Source organism: Chelon labrosus, assembly GCF_963514085.1.
Source record: "Chelon labrosus genome assembly, chromosome: 12".
Classification (NCBI taxonomy): domain Eukaryota; kingdom Metazoa; phylum Chordata; class Actinopteri; order Mugiliformes; family Mugilidae; genus Chelon; species Chelon labrosus.
In genome coordinates, this window is record NC_140345.1 from 22452472 (window position 1) to 22468604 (window position 16133).

At 43.0% G+C, this 16133-nt stretch overlaps 2 protein-coding genes across 2 annotated transcripts; both read right to left on the reverse strand.

Annotated features, from left to right (window-relative positions):
- Window positions 1–668: 668 nt before the first annotated feature.
- sqlea (squalene epoxidase a) lies at window positions 669–7352 on the reverse strand. Its single transcript, XM_084557044.1, has 11 exons — window positions 7066–7352; window positions 6561–6810; window positions 5462–5639; window positions 4983–5079; window positions 4765–4878; window positions 4328–4499; window positions 3773–3868; window positions 3518–3660; window positions 3071–3167; window positions 2854–2941; window positions 669–2014 (listed from the first exon to the last, which is right to left on the reverse strand). Exons 1-11 carry the CDS (start codon window positions 7342–7344, stop codon window positions 1822–1824), a joined length of 1707 nt encoding a protein of 568 aa, XP_084413170.1. The 5' UTR covers window positions 7345–7352; the 3' UTR covers window positions 669–1821.
- A 1929-nt stretch (window positions 7353–9281) lies between these two features.
- Window positions 9282–15826, reverse strand: LOC311497655 (uncharacterized protein). Its single transcript, XM_084558000.1, has 13 exons — window positions 14918–15826; window positions 14545–14617; window positions 14226–14338; window positions 14112–14137; window positions 12193–12330; window positions 11715–11824; window positions 11513–11608; window positions 11337–11420; window positions 11127–11253; window positions 10941–11046; window positions 10443–10625; window positions 10289–10363; window positions 9282–9677 (listed from the first exon to the last, which is right to left on the reverse strand). Exons 1-13 carry the CDS (start codon window positions 15044–15046, stop codon window positions 9594–9596), a joined length of 1344 nt encoding a protein of 447 aa, XP_084414126.1. The 5' UTR covers window positions 15047–15826; the 3' UTR covers window positions 9282–9593.
- Between the last annotated feature and the right edge of the window lie 307 nt (window positions 15827–16133).

Here is a 16133-nt window from a genome sequence, read left to right on the forward strand (position 1 = left end):
GACCATGCAGTTGTAGGTGTATGGAGTTTGAAGAGTCGACTAAATATATGCACTGATCAGGCATAACATTAAAACCACTGACAGGTGAGGCAAATAACATTGAACATCTTGTGACAATACAATGTTCTGCTGGGAAACTTTTGGACTTGGCATTAATTCGTGTGGACGATGCGTAGACATGTAGCACCCACCTAGACCAGACCAGGCACCTCCACCCCATAGCAATGACACTCCTTGATGGCAGCAGCCATCCCCAAAAAACTTTAGGAATAACTCACAAAAACATGAAAAACAGCACAAGGTGTTGACCTGGCCTCCAAATTCACTAGATTCCAAGCGGATCAAGTATCTGTGGGATGATCCACAGAGGTTCCTTCCCGCAACCCATAGGACACAAAGGCCCCCCACTAACGACATCCTGTTGCCAGACACCACAGGACACCCTCAGAAGGCCCATGTCCATTCTCTGATGAGTCACAACTGTTTTGGAGGCACAAGGGAGACCTACACAATATTAGGAAGGTGGTCATAATGTTATGCCTGATCCGTGTAGGCGGGATCTTGCTGTGATCACTAGCCAGCTACTGCTGTACTGACTGTATGGTGAGTTTAAGTACAGAAAACTTTTAATGTTCATGTAGTTCTAGATATAAAAAGCTGCAGCTTGAAAGTTTTAATACCGAATGTGTTCTGTGAGTTTCAACCATTCACCAGGTTCCATTATATATTCTCCTGCATTTCAATGACAAAGTGACTTAATCCTGTCTGTTCAGAGCTAAAATGAGAAGTCTTCTAGCTGTGAGTGAGCGCCATCTACTGTTCATTAGTGTTATTGCACTAGTATGGTCGCCTGCTGTAGGTGATTTCAGTGTAATTATGCAAAAAGAATCTAAAGACACTGTATACAAACTGACACACATCAAGTCTGGTCACGATTTATTTTATGGCCCACCAAGGCCGATGCAGGCACACACAGGTAAATTCAGCAGGAGTCAAACCACTGTGGCGTCGGCTCAGGAGAAAAAAAACAAACAAACAAACACCTGTGCCGTTTCTCATGGTTTGGTCTTAATAGACCTCTACGTCAGGTCCATGTCAAACCAACATGTCCCCCCCAGGCATCCGTGCCGCATCAGCTCTTCACCAACATCCAGCAGGACTAAAATAGTGTCGGGATCACTCTGCGGTTCTGGGATTATGGTCTCGTCAAACAAAGCTGCACAGTCGACACGTTTGAGGCTGAGCACGGGAACCGGAACGTGTTGGAAAGTGTTCCCTAATCACAGCACTGTGAAAAGCAACGGTCTTGGGGAGGCAGGAAACAATTAGAGGACAGATTAAATAAATGAATGCAGAGCTCTGGCTCGGGAAGAAAAGGCTGGAAATACACAGGAAAATGAAAAGAAAATTGAAATGTATTTGAATAATAACAATAATTTAGACAGCCTGCTGTTTGTGACATCCCTTTAAATGTGCTTTGGATTCAGATTAAGGCTGACATGAAAATACACGGCAGAAAAGTGGTTGAACTGTAACACCCTCTTGAAATTCAGATGTCATGTTTCACATGGCAATTCTGTTTGGCAGGAATAATTCCTAAACTAATATACTGTACACTACAGTTCACTAGCAGACAGGACAGAGGCTACAACAAGGCACAGGTTGTAATATAATCACTTTCCCGCATACAAACGAGGCGTTAGGTTGGACAAACTCCAGTAAGGCAGGGACAAATTGTGTCCTTTTCAGCAGGAAGACGACATTTTCCTCCAGTCAAGACCTCACACAGTTTGGTCTGTCCGTCAACACACGCAGTGATCTTTAGTACACCAGGAAGTTTAGTTCAGAGTAGATGAGCGGAAAGATAACTGCGCAGGCCCGGTACAGGATGGCTACGTTCTTAAACAAAGCCCGGGGTTTGGTGAGCCAGGATTCGGTCTTGAAGTTGAAGTAGGTCGCGTACAGCGCCACCGCGAAGAAGTGTCCGATCAGGGTCAAGGGTCTGGGTGACAAACTGGAAATGAATAACAGCGTCAGTCATTTGTCAAAATATTAAATCTCTCGTATTGAAAGAAACAGTGAGACATTTTTGGAAATGATGTGCTTTCTTTGCCGTAGACGCAAGACGAGAAGATCGATTCTAGATTAGCATAAAGACTGGAAGCATGGTTCTATGTGTAGGTGATAAATCAACCTGACAGCACCTCTAAAGTTCAGCAGTTAGGACAGAACATACACCGATCAGGCGTAACATTATGACCACCTTCCTAATATTGTGCAGGTCTCCCTTGTGCCTCCAAAACAGTTCAGGATCTAATTAATTTGGAGACCAGGTCAACACCTTGTGCTGTTCTTTATGGTTTTTGTTTTTAGTTGTTCCTAAAGTGTTTTTGTGTGTGTGTCTGTGTCAGGCTGCATCCTGCTGGGGATATCTGCTGCCATCAAGGAGTGTCATTGCTATTGGGTGGGGGTGCCTGGTCTGGTCTAGATGGGTGCTACATGTCTAGGTAACATCCACACGATTGCCAGGTCCATGTTCAATGACGTTCAATGTTATTTACTTCTCCTGTCAGTGGTTTTAATGTTGTGGCTGATCGGTGTATAATAACCAGCATTTAGATTTTGGGGGGGTTATTTATGAGACTGATTCTTGGCCTGACACATTACTTCCCGGAGTCCTTTCATCCTGCCATAAGAAGCGATATAATGCGTGAGCTTTAGAGGTGCTGATGGGAGGATTTCTGAACAAAGCTCTCTTTATGCTAAGCTAACCTCAGGGACAGTCATGCATTCCCAAAACTGCTGTTTCCTGTACTTTCTATTGTGTCACTGAGGACACCATTTAATACTCACACTGAGAGGAGTCCGATAGGCCCGGAAACGCACTCTCCACCAAGCTTGAAGTACTGGAAGCAGGCCTTCCTCAGCGCATGAAGATATTCTGGGTGAACACAAAACGTGAACGCGGTGAGGGTACAGATCGGAAACATTGCGGATTCTGACCGTTTGTCATCTCCTGCCACCGTTTTCCACCCCGTGTAATCACGCGCAGGGGCGAGCGGAGACTTACTGTCGGAGGCTGCAAACAGCTCGTACAGGGCCTGGGCCAGCACGTTCACCACGAAAGAATGTGATGACTTGCGCTCCCAGTGGAATTTTTTCTTTGCCTATTGAGAGGAAGAGAGAGGAGGGGGGGAAAAAAAGCAGAGGGTGATATTGCACACTGGTCTGCAGTCTCTCACCTACAGCAGAGGAAATAAAAGGCAAACGTGATGCAGTAGAGACTCTAAATATAGCTCCTGCTTGTATTATACGCAAGTTTGAAGCAGGGAAATCAATACACCTCTCTCTGCAGGCTCTCTGCACGGGCCTTATTTTCTATTTCATTTTATAGATTTTATAGACAGCGGTTCGATGGTTATTTGAACGCGGCCAGAGGTTTTCTAATCCTAATGAGCAAATGTCTGTGGTGGAACACTGAATAATTTAGGGGCGTGACCGTCCCCCTTGAGCTGACCTGCAGCATGGCCTTTTCGTCGTACAGATCTGGAATGTTCTTGAGCAGACTCCTCCAGATGCGAACGTCGTTGAGGGCAACGCTCATCCCTCCTCCCGTCAGAGGGTGCCTCATGTTGTAAGCGTCGCCCAGGAGAACCACACCTGCGAAAGATGGACAGTGCTGTTTATACTCGTGCATAATCCCCACTTCTTTTTTAGTTCTCAGCACCAGAATCCGTTCGTCCGCCCATAATCAGAAATGATTCTTCCGTACCTGACTTGTTGACAGGGGAGGGAGGGAGGAAGCTGGCCGGCATGGACCTGGGTCGATCGTTCTGCAGCGCCACCAGGAAAGGCTCCTTCAGATGCTCTGAAGGAAGGAGGGAAAGAGAGAGAGAGGTCGATCTCTCAGCCGGCTCTCTGGTTGATAACTCTAAGGCGCACGCTGGGCAGCCTTTTCTTTTGGTGTCTGAATGTACACTTATCAATGGATCAGTGTGACCGGCTGCACCGTTCCAGCCGGACCTCTGTCAAGGTTATTGGAGCCGGCGCTTTGATACTGTGGCTTTGATATTTCAGCTGAATAGCAGAGCGCACCATGAATGTCAAATCTTTCAATTGCAGCTTCCCTGGAGGCACATACACACACACACACACACACACACACACACACACCACCTGATCCTGCATACCCCGACTTCTGGCAAAAAGTTGCCAAAGGAAAAATCCTCAGTCTTCGAATAATGTGTTAATTTATCACGATGTGCATGTCATTCCTCAAGCAAAAGGTCATTTTTCGTCATAGTTAAGTGTGTTGTCCGTCATTTACCTGGCAGCTGTGGGCATATTTTCTCTGCCATGTACTCGGACAGGTTGCGAGGCATCTCTCCCCTGATGTCCACGAGGACTCTGGTATCTGAGGAGGAGATCTGGTAGATGAGCACAGGGCTGGGGTCGGCCAGAACCAGCTCAGCATGGTTGGCTTTAAACTGGGGACAGTCCTGGGTAGAAGAACAGTGGCAAAATATCCCGTCTTAGGTAATTTGGTAGATTGTGCTGTTTTTGCAGCCTGCCTCGCTCATTTGTGCATCTTAGTAACTTCTCTCACTGCACAGAATATACTAACCTTTATCAAAAGAACATTTAAGACTAAAATATGTTAATTTTTTTAGTTTCTCATATGTGACAATGTTTTCAGACTCGAAGGGTTAGTCAGAATATCAGAAAACTTCAGCACTAGAGCCTCTTCCATCCCAGCCTTCCTACCTTCATTATGAATCCGACAAAGTGAGAAGAAGTGCGGGCTTTCCCAGAGATCAGGCTCTTCCTGAATTTGGAGAAACAGCCGTCGGCCACCACGGTCAGCGCTGCGTGGATCTCCTGCAGGGCACGGGTTCACACAGTCAGCTCTCACGCTCTCAAATATTTGTTCAGTTCAAAAAAATACAAAAAAAAACTAAAAACAGGGTCATCGTCTCTCTCACTTTTATGTCTCCAGTTTCTTTATCCTTGTACTGGACTCCTGTCACGCAGCCATCCTCCTCCCGCAGGCTGGTCACGGTGCCTTCTAATAATGTGACGCTAGAGGGCGCAATTACACAGTTAGAGACAACACCCTTACACATGCCAGCAGAGCAAGAAGAACATGGAAAGACTGTTTAGGTAAAATAAATGTCTGTTTGACACATGAATAAGCTGCATCTCATCAATTAACCACCGATCATTGTTTACACAGGCCTCTTCATGTAAATCAAGCTGAAGTACATTAACTGCCTGAAATGCACAGCCTGTTTAAACACCCATTAAGTGAAGCCTAGTGTTAATTAATCAAAACAGTCATGTGCAGCATCAATTTGATTTTTAAATGATCCTCCTCTTATTCAGAGTTGTCATAAACTATGCCGTCCAATTAACTTCCTCTTGTTTGTTAGTTTGTTTGCTTTCTCATGGCTCTGCCGCTCACTTTGGCTCGGCCCTGGCGGCTTTCCTGAGGCCCATGATGAACCGGCCGTGATGGAAAGCGCGTCCACACTGGATGGTGTCCTCCAGCTGAGGGTAGGGGACCTCCACCTCCGTGCTGCTCTCCGAGTCGTGGATCACGTAGCCTTTCACCTGATGGGCATCCAGGCCTTCCACCGAGCCTGGGGACAAACACGACGAGACACAGCACCCGTTGACTATCGAGCCATGTATTTGGAAACCTTCCAATCTCGGCTGGAATTTGAGATCAGGTGATGTCAGTTTTGCTGCACAGAATGGGTTTGTAACACCACCAACATGCTGATGTTTAGGTGGTAAATATTTCATAATCTAAAAGAATTCAAATAAGAAAGAAGCTCTCCACCCCAGGGTTAGAACAGTTTCTAGGACATGTTGTGACAAAGTGTTGCTGACAAGTGCTTTAAAAATGTGGATGTAATAAATGTATTTAATATATGCAGGACATTTATTTATTTATTTAAAACGCTTAAGGTTAAGGGCCAATAAGATCCTGGATCAGCCCAGCCAAACCGGACACTGTCTCTTCGCTCTTATCCCTACGCTTTACATCTGCTCAACTCTGAGCCTTTACTGGACTTAAGTAACGCTGCATTACTGCACTTTATTGCTACAGCTGCTTTTTAAAAATACAGTAAATAATGTGCATGTATATACGAGCTACTCCACCCCCTTACATCTCAAGTCTACAGTTTATATTTTATTTTTCTCAGTTATACATTTATACTTATATTTTTACTGGCTGCAGTTACAAAAATACACTTCACTGTGCATTGTACTATGTATAACTGTGCATGTGACTTATCTTACGTAATAAATGTAAATACACTGTATATTGTTATTTTTTAAGAGTTTTAAAACTGCTGTTAGAGTCAGATGTTATTGACAGGGATAGCCGACAGCAAAACAACTCAAGTCTAATGTTGCAAAATCTTGATTGTTGCACGGACATAAATGGCATCACCTTCCCAATCTGAACCCTGCCCGGTTAAAGGAGGAGCAGCACAATAAATAAAACAAATAAAATAAAAAATTTTTTTGAAGGGAACTCGCAGCAAACAGACCTTCCAGCCCCAGCTCTCTGAGTGCTCTGTATCCTCCGGGCTGCAGCAGCTCCCCCACTATCCTGTCAGGCTCCTTCAGGTCCCTCTCCACCACGGTCACCTTCCGGCCGTCCCGGGCCAGGACGGCTGCCATCGCCGAGCCCAGGACGCCGGCCCCGACTATCACCACATCTGGCTCCAGGCCCACGGAGGAGCCACCAGCTGAGGCAGTCTGTGACTCTGTTTCTGCTGTTATCCTTCTTCTCTGAGTCTGGAAACAAGAAAGTGGAGAGTCACTGAAAATGTGCATCTAATATCCAGCTAAGTCTAAATATACTAATTAAGTTTGAATCCAGCATCTTTTGGCTCTGTTACGCTTAAATAAAACAAGGCTTGAAACATAAAGCATTGATTAAATGACATCAGCTGGGTGGAAAACAAGTCATATGATATCTTTTTTTATCTGCCTGTGTCTCTCTTGGTTCACATAATTAGGCTTGCAGGAGTCCATTTGAAGCTGTCTTACCTTTTTACTGGTGTTCTCTGCTTTCCCGCTCCTCTGTGATGCAGTCTGAGGGACTAAGTGGTTGATAATAGGTAGAAAAGACAAGAGGCTCAGAGGCAACTTTAGTACCTGAGGAACTCTGAGCTTCTGGCCGTGGAAATACCTGAAATAGGAGAGCAGCAGCCCGACTGTGAGAAATAAGACTGCGGCCATCACCAGCTCTTTGTAAGCTACAGACAAGACTGTGTGGGATTTTTTATAAAGGTATGTAAAACTTGCTAATCCCAGGAAAGTCCACATCTTTTTGGATCTAAGAAGAGAAAAGAGTAAAAAAGTTGCGTCCAAAAACATAAAAATAAAATATGTAAAAACAAAAAAATAAAATAAATGTAGTAACACAATCAATTGATGATAGTTCCTTTTTTGTTATTGTTTCTCAAAAATAAATCAGACAGTCCTAAACCACCGGTTCTGTTTAAAACTCATGGTCACCGACAGTCAGAGGGATGCTGCTGAATATTTTATGACAATAACTCGAGACGCCACTTCGGATTCGCAGGTTCTTACGTCCACAGCTCAATCCTCCAATCAGGAGCGACGTGCCGGTGAGCAGAGCTCACGCTATGCTCTCATTGGACAGCAGCGCAGGCACCGGCCCTCCTCTCGGCCGCTGATTGGACGGGCGTCCGGCAGGGCTAGTAGTATGATGTGATGTCAGTGGAAAGGTGCGACGCATTTCGTTTTACTGTCCAGAGGCTGATAGAGAGCAAAGATGTTTGATGAGCGACAGGAGAAATCACTCCGTGTCCTAAAAACTAAGGGTCACAACAGCTGCTGTCGCTGTCCGGCTCGAGTAGACGGCAGGTTGTTACCATAGCAACTGCACTGGTTCTTCCTCAATAAATGAAATAATTGGTATATCTCAATAAAAAACGAATAAATTAATTAACATACTGGGTGAGCCTTTATGGTAGGAGTCTTCAGGCTGTAGTGGCACATCTGTCCAGGTTTAGATTCTAGATTGCACAACAGAGGCATTCCCGGTACCCAGAAAAAAATGCAGAGTGACAACTTGTTCCAATATAAAAGCTCTTTGACCTTAGAGTCATAGGTTACCAAAGAGTTTTTTCTTAAATACAAGAGCATTTATCATGTATTTACTCTGGCAAATGTGTCTCTGTTTGTACAAACTTCAAATGCTGGAAGTATGCGTAAGATTCAAAACATACCCCTAACATGCAAATTAAATGTGGACCCACTATTACATCACTGTTACAGCTGTTACATCAGGATCACATGTTTTATTTGGAATGATATAAAATAATGTATATATTAAAAAAAAAAAAAATATATATATATATATATATATATACCAGTAGTTATAACCTTAATTAATAAAAATAAATATATCTAATTAGACAAACTGTTTCTAACCTTCATAGAAAATATGAATGCTAGGGACATTATGGCATTATTGTGACAGTGACCCCATTTATTTTAATTTTTAATTTATTTATTTTTTTGCTTTTTTATTGCTGTTGTTGTTTCCTCAGTTTCTTTTTTTTATATATTTATTGCCTATTAATTATTTCCACATTTATTTTATCATTTATGCATGAATGCTGCTCATGTAAACGTCTACGACACAGAATCCGCAGCAATGGCACGCACACCCCAAACTAGGACTAGTCTAAGTTGTTAAATTATAACCTACTACAGCAATTCTCTGCAAAAGATGGAGATAACAATATGTGGAATTTGGAAAACGGACAAAAATCAGCTGCGCAAGTTATGTCACTAAGCATATTTACTCAAGGACCGCACTCAACTACTCATTAGAGGCACTGCTCAAACTTTGCATTCGTGAGGGAAATGTTTGACCTTTTACCACAATAGCCTGTAAAATTCTTTTGTAAGAGATGAAATTACATGATAGTACAACTGTATATCCTAGACTTGTATATGTATCGGAGTACTTTTACTGTGTGGTATTGGTACTTTTACCTCCACCACTGTAGTCGGGTTATAAAATAAGAAAAGATAATCCCTTAATTTAACCCACAGTGGGATATATGGGCAGGACTGGGGATTATAATATACAATAAGTGACTCTTATAATATAATGTCTATTAAAATATGATATGAAATAATGATGTATAAGTTTTTCTAGCTGGCAAACAAACATTTGCTCTACATTGGAATTATACTGTAAGAAATATGGAACTGGATATTTATGAAGTCATTTATTTAATTAGTCAGACACTGATACGTGCGTACACTGGACCGTGTAAGTTCACTTGATCAGTCAACAACTTTATTTTGACAGTGTTTCATTGTCATTAGCCAACAGGAATACAGCCAAATGTTACAGTATGCCGACAGCACAACTAACCTCTTAATATTTAACAAACCTGTCACTTTACACGTCTCACGTACTTACACGGTTAATTACGCTTATTCATTCTAACAGGACTACTACAATACTGCAGCTTTCCAACACTGTTTGTTCTCAAGTAGTAAAGTTCCACGCAGGGAGATAATACTTTTTATTATATGTAGTGATTAAAGATGGATTCATATTTTTCTTGCTTTCCTGATGTGACTTTCGGCTCACCGTTCAGCTTGATGAAAGCCTGAAATAAAAAAAACCACAACATTTTGAACAGAAAGTGTTGGCAGATCAGGCACCGATCCCTCGTAACATTATGACCACCTTCCTAATATTGTGTAGGTCTCCCTTGTGTCTCCAAAACAGTTGTGACTCATCAGAGGATGGGCTTGGGCCTTCTGGGGTGTCCTGTGGTGTCTGGTAACAGGATGTTGTTAGTGGGGGACTTTGGGTCCTATGGGTTGAGGGGAGGGGCCTCTGTGGATCATCCCACAGATACTTGATCAGTTTGGGATCTAATGAATTTGGAGGCCAGGTCAACACCTTGTGCTGTTTTTAATGTTTTGTTCCTAAACCGTTTTTTGGGGATGGCTGCTGCCGTCAAGGAGTGCCATTGCTATGGGGTGGGGGGGCCTGGTCTGGTCTAGGTGGGTGCTACATGTCTAAGTAACACCCACGCGAATGAATGCCAGGTCCAAAGTTTCCCAGCAGAACACTGTATTGTCACAAGATGGTCAATGTTATTTACTTCACCTGCCAGCGGTCATAATGTTATGCTTGATCGGTGTATATGTTACATATTATGTTTCACATATTTCGTGGCAATCCCAAAGAGGAGCTGACGTGGAGTCTTACCTCCATGTCCTCCAAGGTGGCAGAACCATCCTCCACCTTCCGTCCAAGGCCGTGACTGAAGCTCGAGTATCGCTCCTGTTTAAGAGCAGACCAAATTAGCCCACGCCCTCGTGACACTGTGGATGATAGTATACGCAAGCACCCACAGGCGTACCTTCACCATACCAGCCATGAGCCCGTCTTCGATGATACGAACAGCATTTCTGAGTCCTCTCGCGAAGGCGTCCATGGCTCCGATGTGAGCGATGAACAAGTCCTCGAGGTCGGTCGACTCTCTGCGCACTTTAGCATCGAAGTTCAGGCCTCCTGGCTGCAGGCCGCCTTGTTCAACGATGGTCTGGAGTAGATGAGATATTAAGGAATAACTGGGCTCTATTTTCACTGTTCTCATCAGTATGTAACCCAAACCCTTTCTCCTAACATATTATTCCTGAATACAACAGAGATTTAAGTGTTTATGCAATAGTACTCCCTTTTGGCAAAAATGTAGGAAATAAAAACTTTTAAGCTGTACTGCAAATAGCTTGTGGACAGCTTGTTCCACTGCCCCAAGGGGTCAACTGAACGGATTAACCTCACCTACCAACGGTCTTTTAGAATTCTTAGTTAACTTTTAACATAATGGACAACGTCCTCTTCATTCGCCACTTACCTTCATGACCAAGGTGGTGTTCCTGATGTCCATTGGGAACTGATCTGTGTCCCACCCCAGGTCAGGAGAGCCAGTGTTTGAGTCAACCGAACCCAGCATGCCAAAGCTGTCCACCGGATGACATTTAACACACAGCAAAGTATACGACGTGTAATCTTTCTAATACAGTAAATGACGGCAACTCGCGCAGAGGCCACGACGACGTCATGTTCATACGAGTGTCCAGCCAGAGTGGTGTGGTTGGGCTCGATGTTCAACTTAAAGTGACTTTCCAGGCCGTAATGCTTTAAGAACCCTATAACACTCATAGCGTCTACAGAAGAAATCAGTGTCAAAATCCCATATATGAAGGGGTACGATGGGGAAACTTATTTGTTGAAATCTGGGAAGCGTTACCGTAATCATACTGGTGTTTGCAGGGCTCCTTAGGCTTCGGTTCAATCAGAAACTGACACTTCAGCCCAATCTTCTCCTTGTACTCTGCAGACAAACATTAAACAGACCCTCTGTTTGTTACCGCTCAAAACAAAAAGCCATTAAAACGAGCCTGAATCTGTCCCACATTGACTCACCGACGGCCATTCTGAAGAAGCTGGCCATGTGCTTCAGCTCGGCCGCGACATCCGTGTTATGGACGGAGAGGAAGCCTTCTCTCCCACCCCAAAACACTGAGGAGTCAAACAAGCGTCGGTTTCAGAGAGGAAGCTGCATTTTTCCAAAAGAAAAGTGTCACAAAAAGTTTTATATTCGTCACACACATCAAGACGCCCATACCAAAGTTCTCTGCGCCCAGCTTCTTGGCAATATCCAGACCCTTTTTCACCTGAGCACCGGCGTAGGCCAGAACATGGCAGTCAGGGTTGGTGGCCGCTCCGTTCATGTACCTGTCACGCGATAATTACAGGTAAAACGTGCATGACAACCTTAATAACCTACAATGTTCTCAACTAATGCCTAAAAAGTTGTTAAATGTTTGTCCTTTGAAATTATTTTGCTTTTACTACAGGCTCTAAACAGCAAATCTTCAGTTCCCAATTGAGCGACTCCAGACCAACTTTCTGCTACAAAAAAAAAAATGTGTAGGTGGCTTCAAGGCAAACATTCTACCCCTAAGCACCTAAATCCTAACATTACAATCAAAATATGTGGTTATTCAGGTGTTTGACAAAGTCTGCATCAATGAGCTGGGACGTACAATAGACAAAGGAGGACTTCAACTGCCTGCGGGCTAAAGTATGAGTTGTATACTGACCTTGGGTGGGCAAAGAGGTTGCACGTGACCCACAGCACCTTGACTCCAGTCTGGTTCTGCAGCTCAAGAGCCAGGTCGGTTATTTCATCCAGATTCCTGTTGGACTCCTCCAGGGTAGAGCCCTCGGGGGACATGTCTCTGTGGGGGGAACAGAGCACGGCTGAGGACTCTGGCTCAGACCACGAGAATGGAACAGTCCGCGTTGACTAGTTTTCTTTTTCGCTTGTTTAGCTAAACTGCTGCTGGAAGCTTTACTGAGCTAACCTATTTGGCAGTTTGTCTTCTCCTACCCTTTGTGCATTGCTACTTGTGTGATTAAAAAGAAGCTGCAGCTTATATTGAAAGTGTATTCAAAGGTATGGGTTGTGTTGTTGTCAGTCATGACGTGAAGACCACATCGCAAAGTAACAGACTGTATTCATGTGTGCTTTTCAGGTGCTTCTTGGGGATTAATCCAGAAAGGGATTCAAAAGGCCAGCCCGGGCAGGATTATCCCAAAAAAGACAAGCAAAGTTGTTCAGAAGACGTCCTACACTGTCAATTCCCACATCTCCTCTTTTCTGAGGAAGTGTATTGACATTAAACAGAATTTCATAGGTCAGTGAGATCATCACACCAGACCACGTGTCATAAAAAATGAGACATTTTCTGTACAGTGCTAAAAAAAATGTGACTTATCTTAAATAAATGCTTGTAAGCATCGTATCTGTGTTGTAGCAACCAATCATTTAATACAAATATTGAAAAATGTCATTGTAAAAGTGGTTATAAAACAGTAATATTCTGTAAAATAGTTTTACAACAAACTAAAAAACTGTAATTTACTGGCAATCTGCTGCCAGTAGTTTACTGTAAAAAAAAAATAAAAATAACAAAAATGTTTACTGTTAATTTAAGGGACAATTTGTTACTGTCCAAATACTTGCAGCGTGGACACGCTCTATTTGCTAGTGATGTGATGTTCGCAAACGAGTCAGTCTTTTGAACGGCTCTTTTAACGGCTCAGTTGCCAGCTGTTTGTTTGCGAGACATTCTCATGTGCAAATTGCCTACGCTTTCTTCACGTGTCACCAGTGCGCCCCCCTTGAGACACGTGAACGACTAATGACATCTCAGATGTTTGAGTTGTCCACAGGACGCTCCATTCACATGAACGCAGATGTGTAGCTACTAGCTAATTAATGGGGAGATTGGAGTGTGAGCGCCGCCCGAGTCTGACTGACATGAGATTGGACGCGGAGTCAGATTTTCCGGTTTATCAGGGAGGAGGAGGAGGAGATATTTGGAACGGAAAAATAAAACACAAAATGAGTCATAGTCAAAGGAAACGTAGCAGCATTTGGATGCACTTTGTTCACACTTGGTTGTTCTACAATTTTGCATTCACATTTTTATTGTGTCCGAATTTTTAATTCTAGTTTTGTTTATATTATTTTACATACAGTACATACATAGTTTGTATTCTTATTTATTATTTTAAAAAAAATAATTCGGTTGTTAAAATGTTCTTGTGCGGAATATTTTTACTGTAAAGTTGTTTTGCATGGAAGTTATCTGTAGCCTGTGTAGTTTGTATTGTGCCACAAAGTTTTTTAGGAGAGGGTAAACTCAGAAATGGTGATTTCACGGTGGAAGCATGGGGATATGGCACCACCTTGTGGAATGTTTGCTACCAGTGATTGTTTCCTTGATAAAAAGGAGTTACCTTGGTTGACTTCTAAAAAATAAATGATTGTAACAACGAGCCAGTCTTTTGAACGGCTCTTTGAAAGGAACGGCTCCCTTCAAAGAGCCATAAATCCCATCTCTACTATTTACAGTTCATGCACCAATATTAATCAAATCAAGTGTTTCTTTTTCTACTCTCCCAGGGTTTTAGTCAGGTTGGAGTGAAAACAAGATTCCTTTAAGTCACTTACCTGTCATGAAATGTGTAATGCTTCACCTGAGGGAAAACGAGCAAAGGTCACAAAGGAAGCTAACAATTATTCTGATCAGCCATGTGATATGAAAACACAACCGCATCTCCTCACACCAAGCTTGGTGAAAAACTCAAAAGCAGCACGGAGTCGGTTCTTGGCCGATTCCATGGGGGTCCCTTCGTTCCAGGGCCGCAGTAGGGTCGGAAACCCAAAAGGATCAGCACCTACGGATACAGAAAAAACAAAAAAGGTAGTAACACAAGGAGATATAAATAATGATTTGTTTCAAATAGTATTGTAAAAAACAACAAAAAACCTAAGGGGTCAGAAGCAAGTGATTGTTTGCACACAGGAGTCAGAACGGGAACCTCATATCAGTCGCCGCCAAGTTTGATGACTAATGTGAGTGTTGGCTCAGCTGTTACTGTACCGGTTCCACAGAAGGAGTGCCAGTAGCAGACTGAGAACCTCAGCCAGTCCTCCATCGTCTTCTCCATCAGCACCTGCACAGAAGAACCAGAACCTCAGTGCGGCCTCCCACAAATCTTACCCTGCATTCGGCAGTTAGATTCGTAGGTATACACTAAGTAACACACATATATTAGTGTGTTGAAACCAGATTTCAACCAGTCTTGTGGAGGACTCCTCAAGGAATGCACATTTCTAACAAATATGGAACAAACTGAAAAGACTCAAGACTGATATAGAGTACTACTTTGTGACCCCTAATTTTAAAGTTGGTAACCAAGCCCTAGGTTATCTTAATGTGTGTGCTTGTGTTCAAGTTTGTGATCCACACCTACCTCTCCTGCATTGTAGTGTTTGAAGCACATGACATCTCTGGGTCCAGAGTCTGGTTTATATGGGATCTTGGGAATACCTGTGCAACACGGAGTGGAATATTTAATGATATACTGAACTCCTTCAACCATGTGGCATATGGAAAAGCAATGCAACTTGCAGGAACCAAATAGAGATCTAACAAAGAGCACAGCTTATGAATCGTATAATTTCTCCAACAATCAGCTCTCACAGCTTTCTGCAAAGACAGGATTGAACAAACAATCTTCTCACTCCGAGCATCTGCACAATCAAGACACTTTTCACGTCCTCAACACGCGCATGCATAGACTCACAGCAGACTCTGCAACTTACAACATTCACTGTGCAACTTAAGGCACTTACCTCTGAGCACTGGCACAATTAACATATTGATATTTACCCGCAAAGAATTCCTTCTGTGCGGCCATTTCTGGGTCAGGCTTCAACAGTTCCTGCAGGCAAGTCCCGAGTTTCTAAGTCCACGTACGTCCTCTGCTGGTGCAAGAAAAAATATGTTGCAGTTCCTTCTCCGATCACAGGGTGTCGCTAAATCTCCCTAAACGAAAAACGCACTCCTTGTTTCAAACCGACTCCACCTGAAACACTCAAAATGGATTTGCATGAGGGAGAATTATAGGTATCTTGTAGCAGCTGATCCATGGGTGGAAAAAACAGACACATATGGTACTTTGCACTTATATTACGCATCTTATCTTAATGTGTCTCTCTCAACAATATTAAAAAAACATGTATGTTGGATATGCAGTCGCGCACACACACACTCTTAAGCCAGTGTCACACTGTGCATATGCAGTTGGGCAATATTTGCACAGCGACACAGTCTTCGTGATTCAGACTCTGCCTGCCACCACACTGGATTTGAAATAAAATAACTGAGATGCAATGCATGCAAAAATATCCTATGAAGCATTTTAGGAATTGCAACCATTTTTACATGAGGTCTCCTCATTTCAGAGGCTCAGAAGTAATATGACATAAAATTCTCATAATTTTTATTACTTTGCTGAGAATCCCATGGAGTTTTGGTCCCTTGAAAAAGATTCAGCTACATATTAAAGAGCTGTAATTCCTGAACCCTTCCTCCAATTTCTGTAAATACCCTCAAATAATTAAGTTCAGAGTCTGTACTTTAAGCTTTAATGTTGATTATATAACAGTATCTTGAAAATGTTTAGG

Excerpts from the sequence above, each read along its gene's own strand:
- LOC311497655 (XM_084558000.1), bottom strand. The coding sequence starts at position 15,046 with ATGGTTGAAGGAGTTCAGTATATCATTAAATATTCCACTCCGTGTTGC. Across the intron at positions 11,609-11,714 it reads GCTGGGCGCAGAGAACTTTG|TGTTTTGGGGTGGGAGAGAA; the intron begins GTATGGGCGTCT and ends TTGACTCCTCAG. Across the intron at positions 9,678-10,288 it reads CCACCTTGGAGGACATGGAG|GCTTTCATCAAGCTGAACGG; the intron begins GTAAGACTCCAC and ends TTTTTATTTCAG.
- sqlea (XM_084557044.1), bottom strand. The coding sequence starts at position 7,344 with ATGTGGACTTTCCTGGGATTAGCAAGTTTTACATACCTTTATAAAAAA. Across the intron at positions 5,640-6,560 it reads CAGAGAGCTGGGGCTGGAAG|GCTCGGTGGAAGGCCTGGAT; the intron begins GTCTGTTTGCTG and ends GTTTGTCCCCAG. Across the intron at positions 3,661-3,772 it reads CTCCCCTGTCAACAAGTCAG|GTGTGGTTCTCCTGGGCGAC; the intron begins GTACGGAAGAAT and ends CATCTTTCGCAG.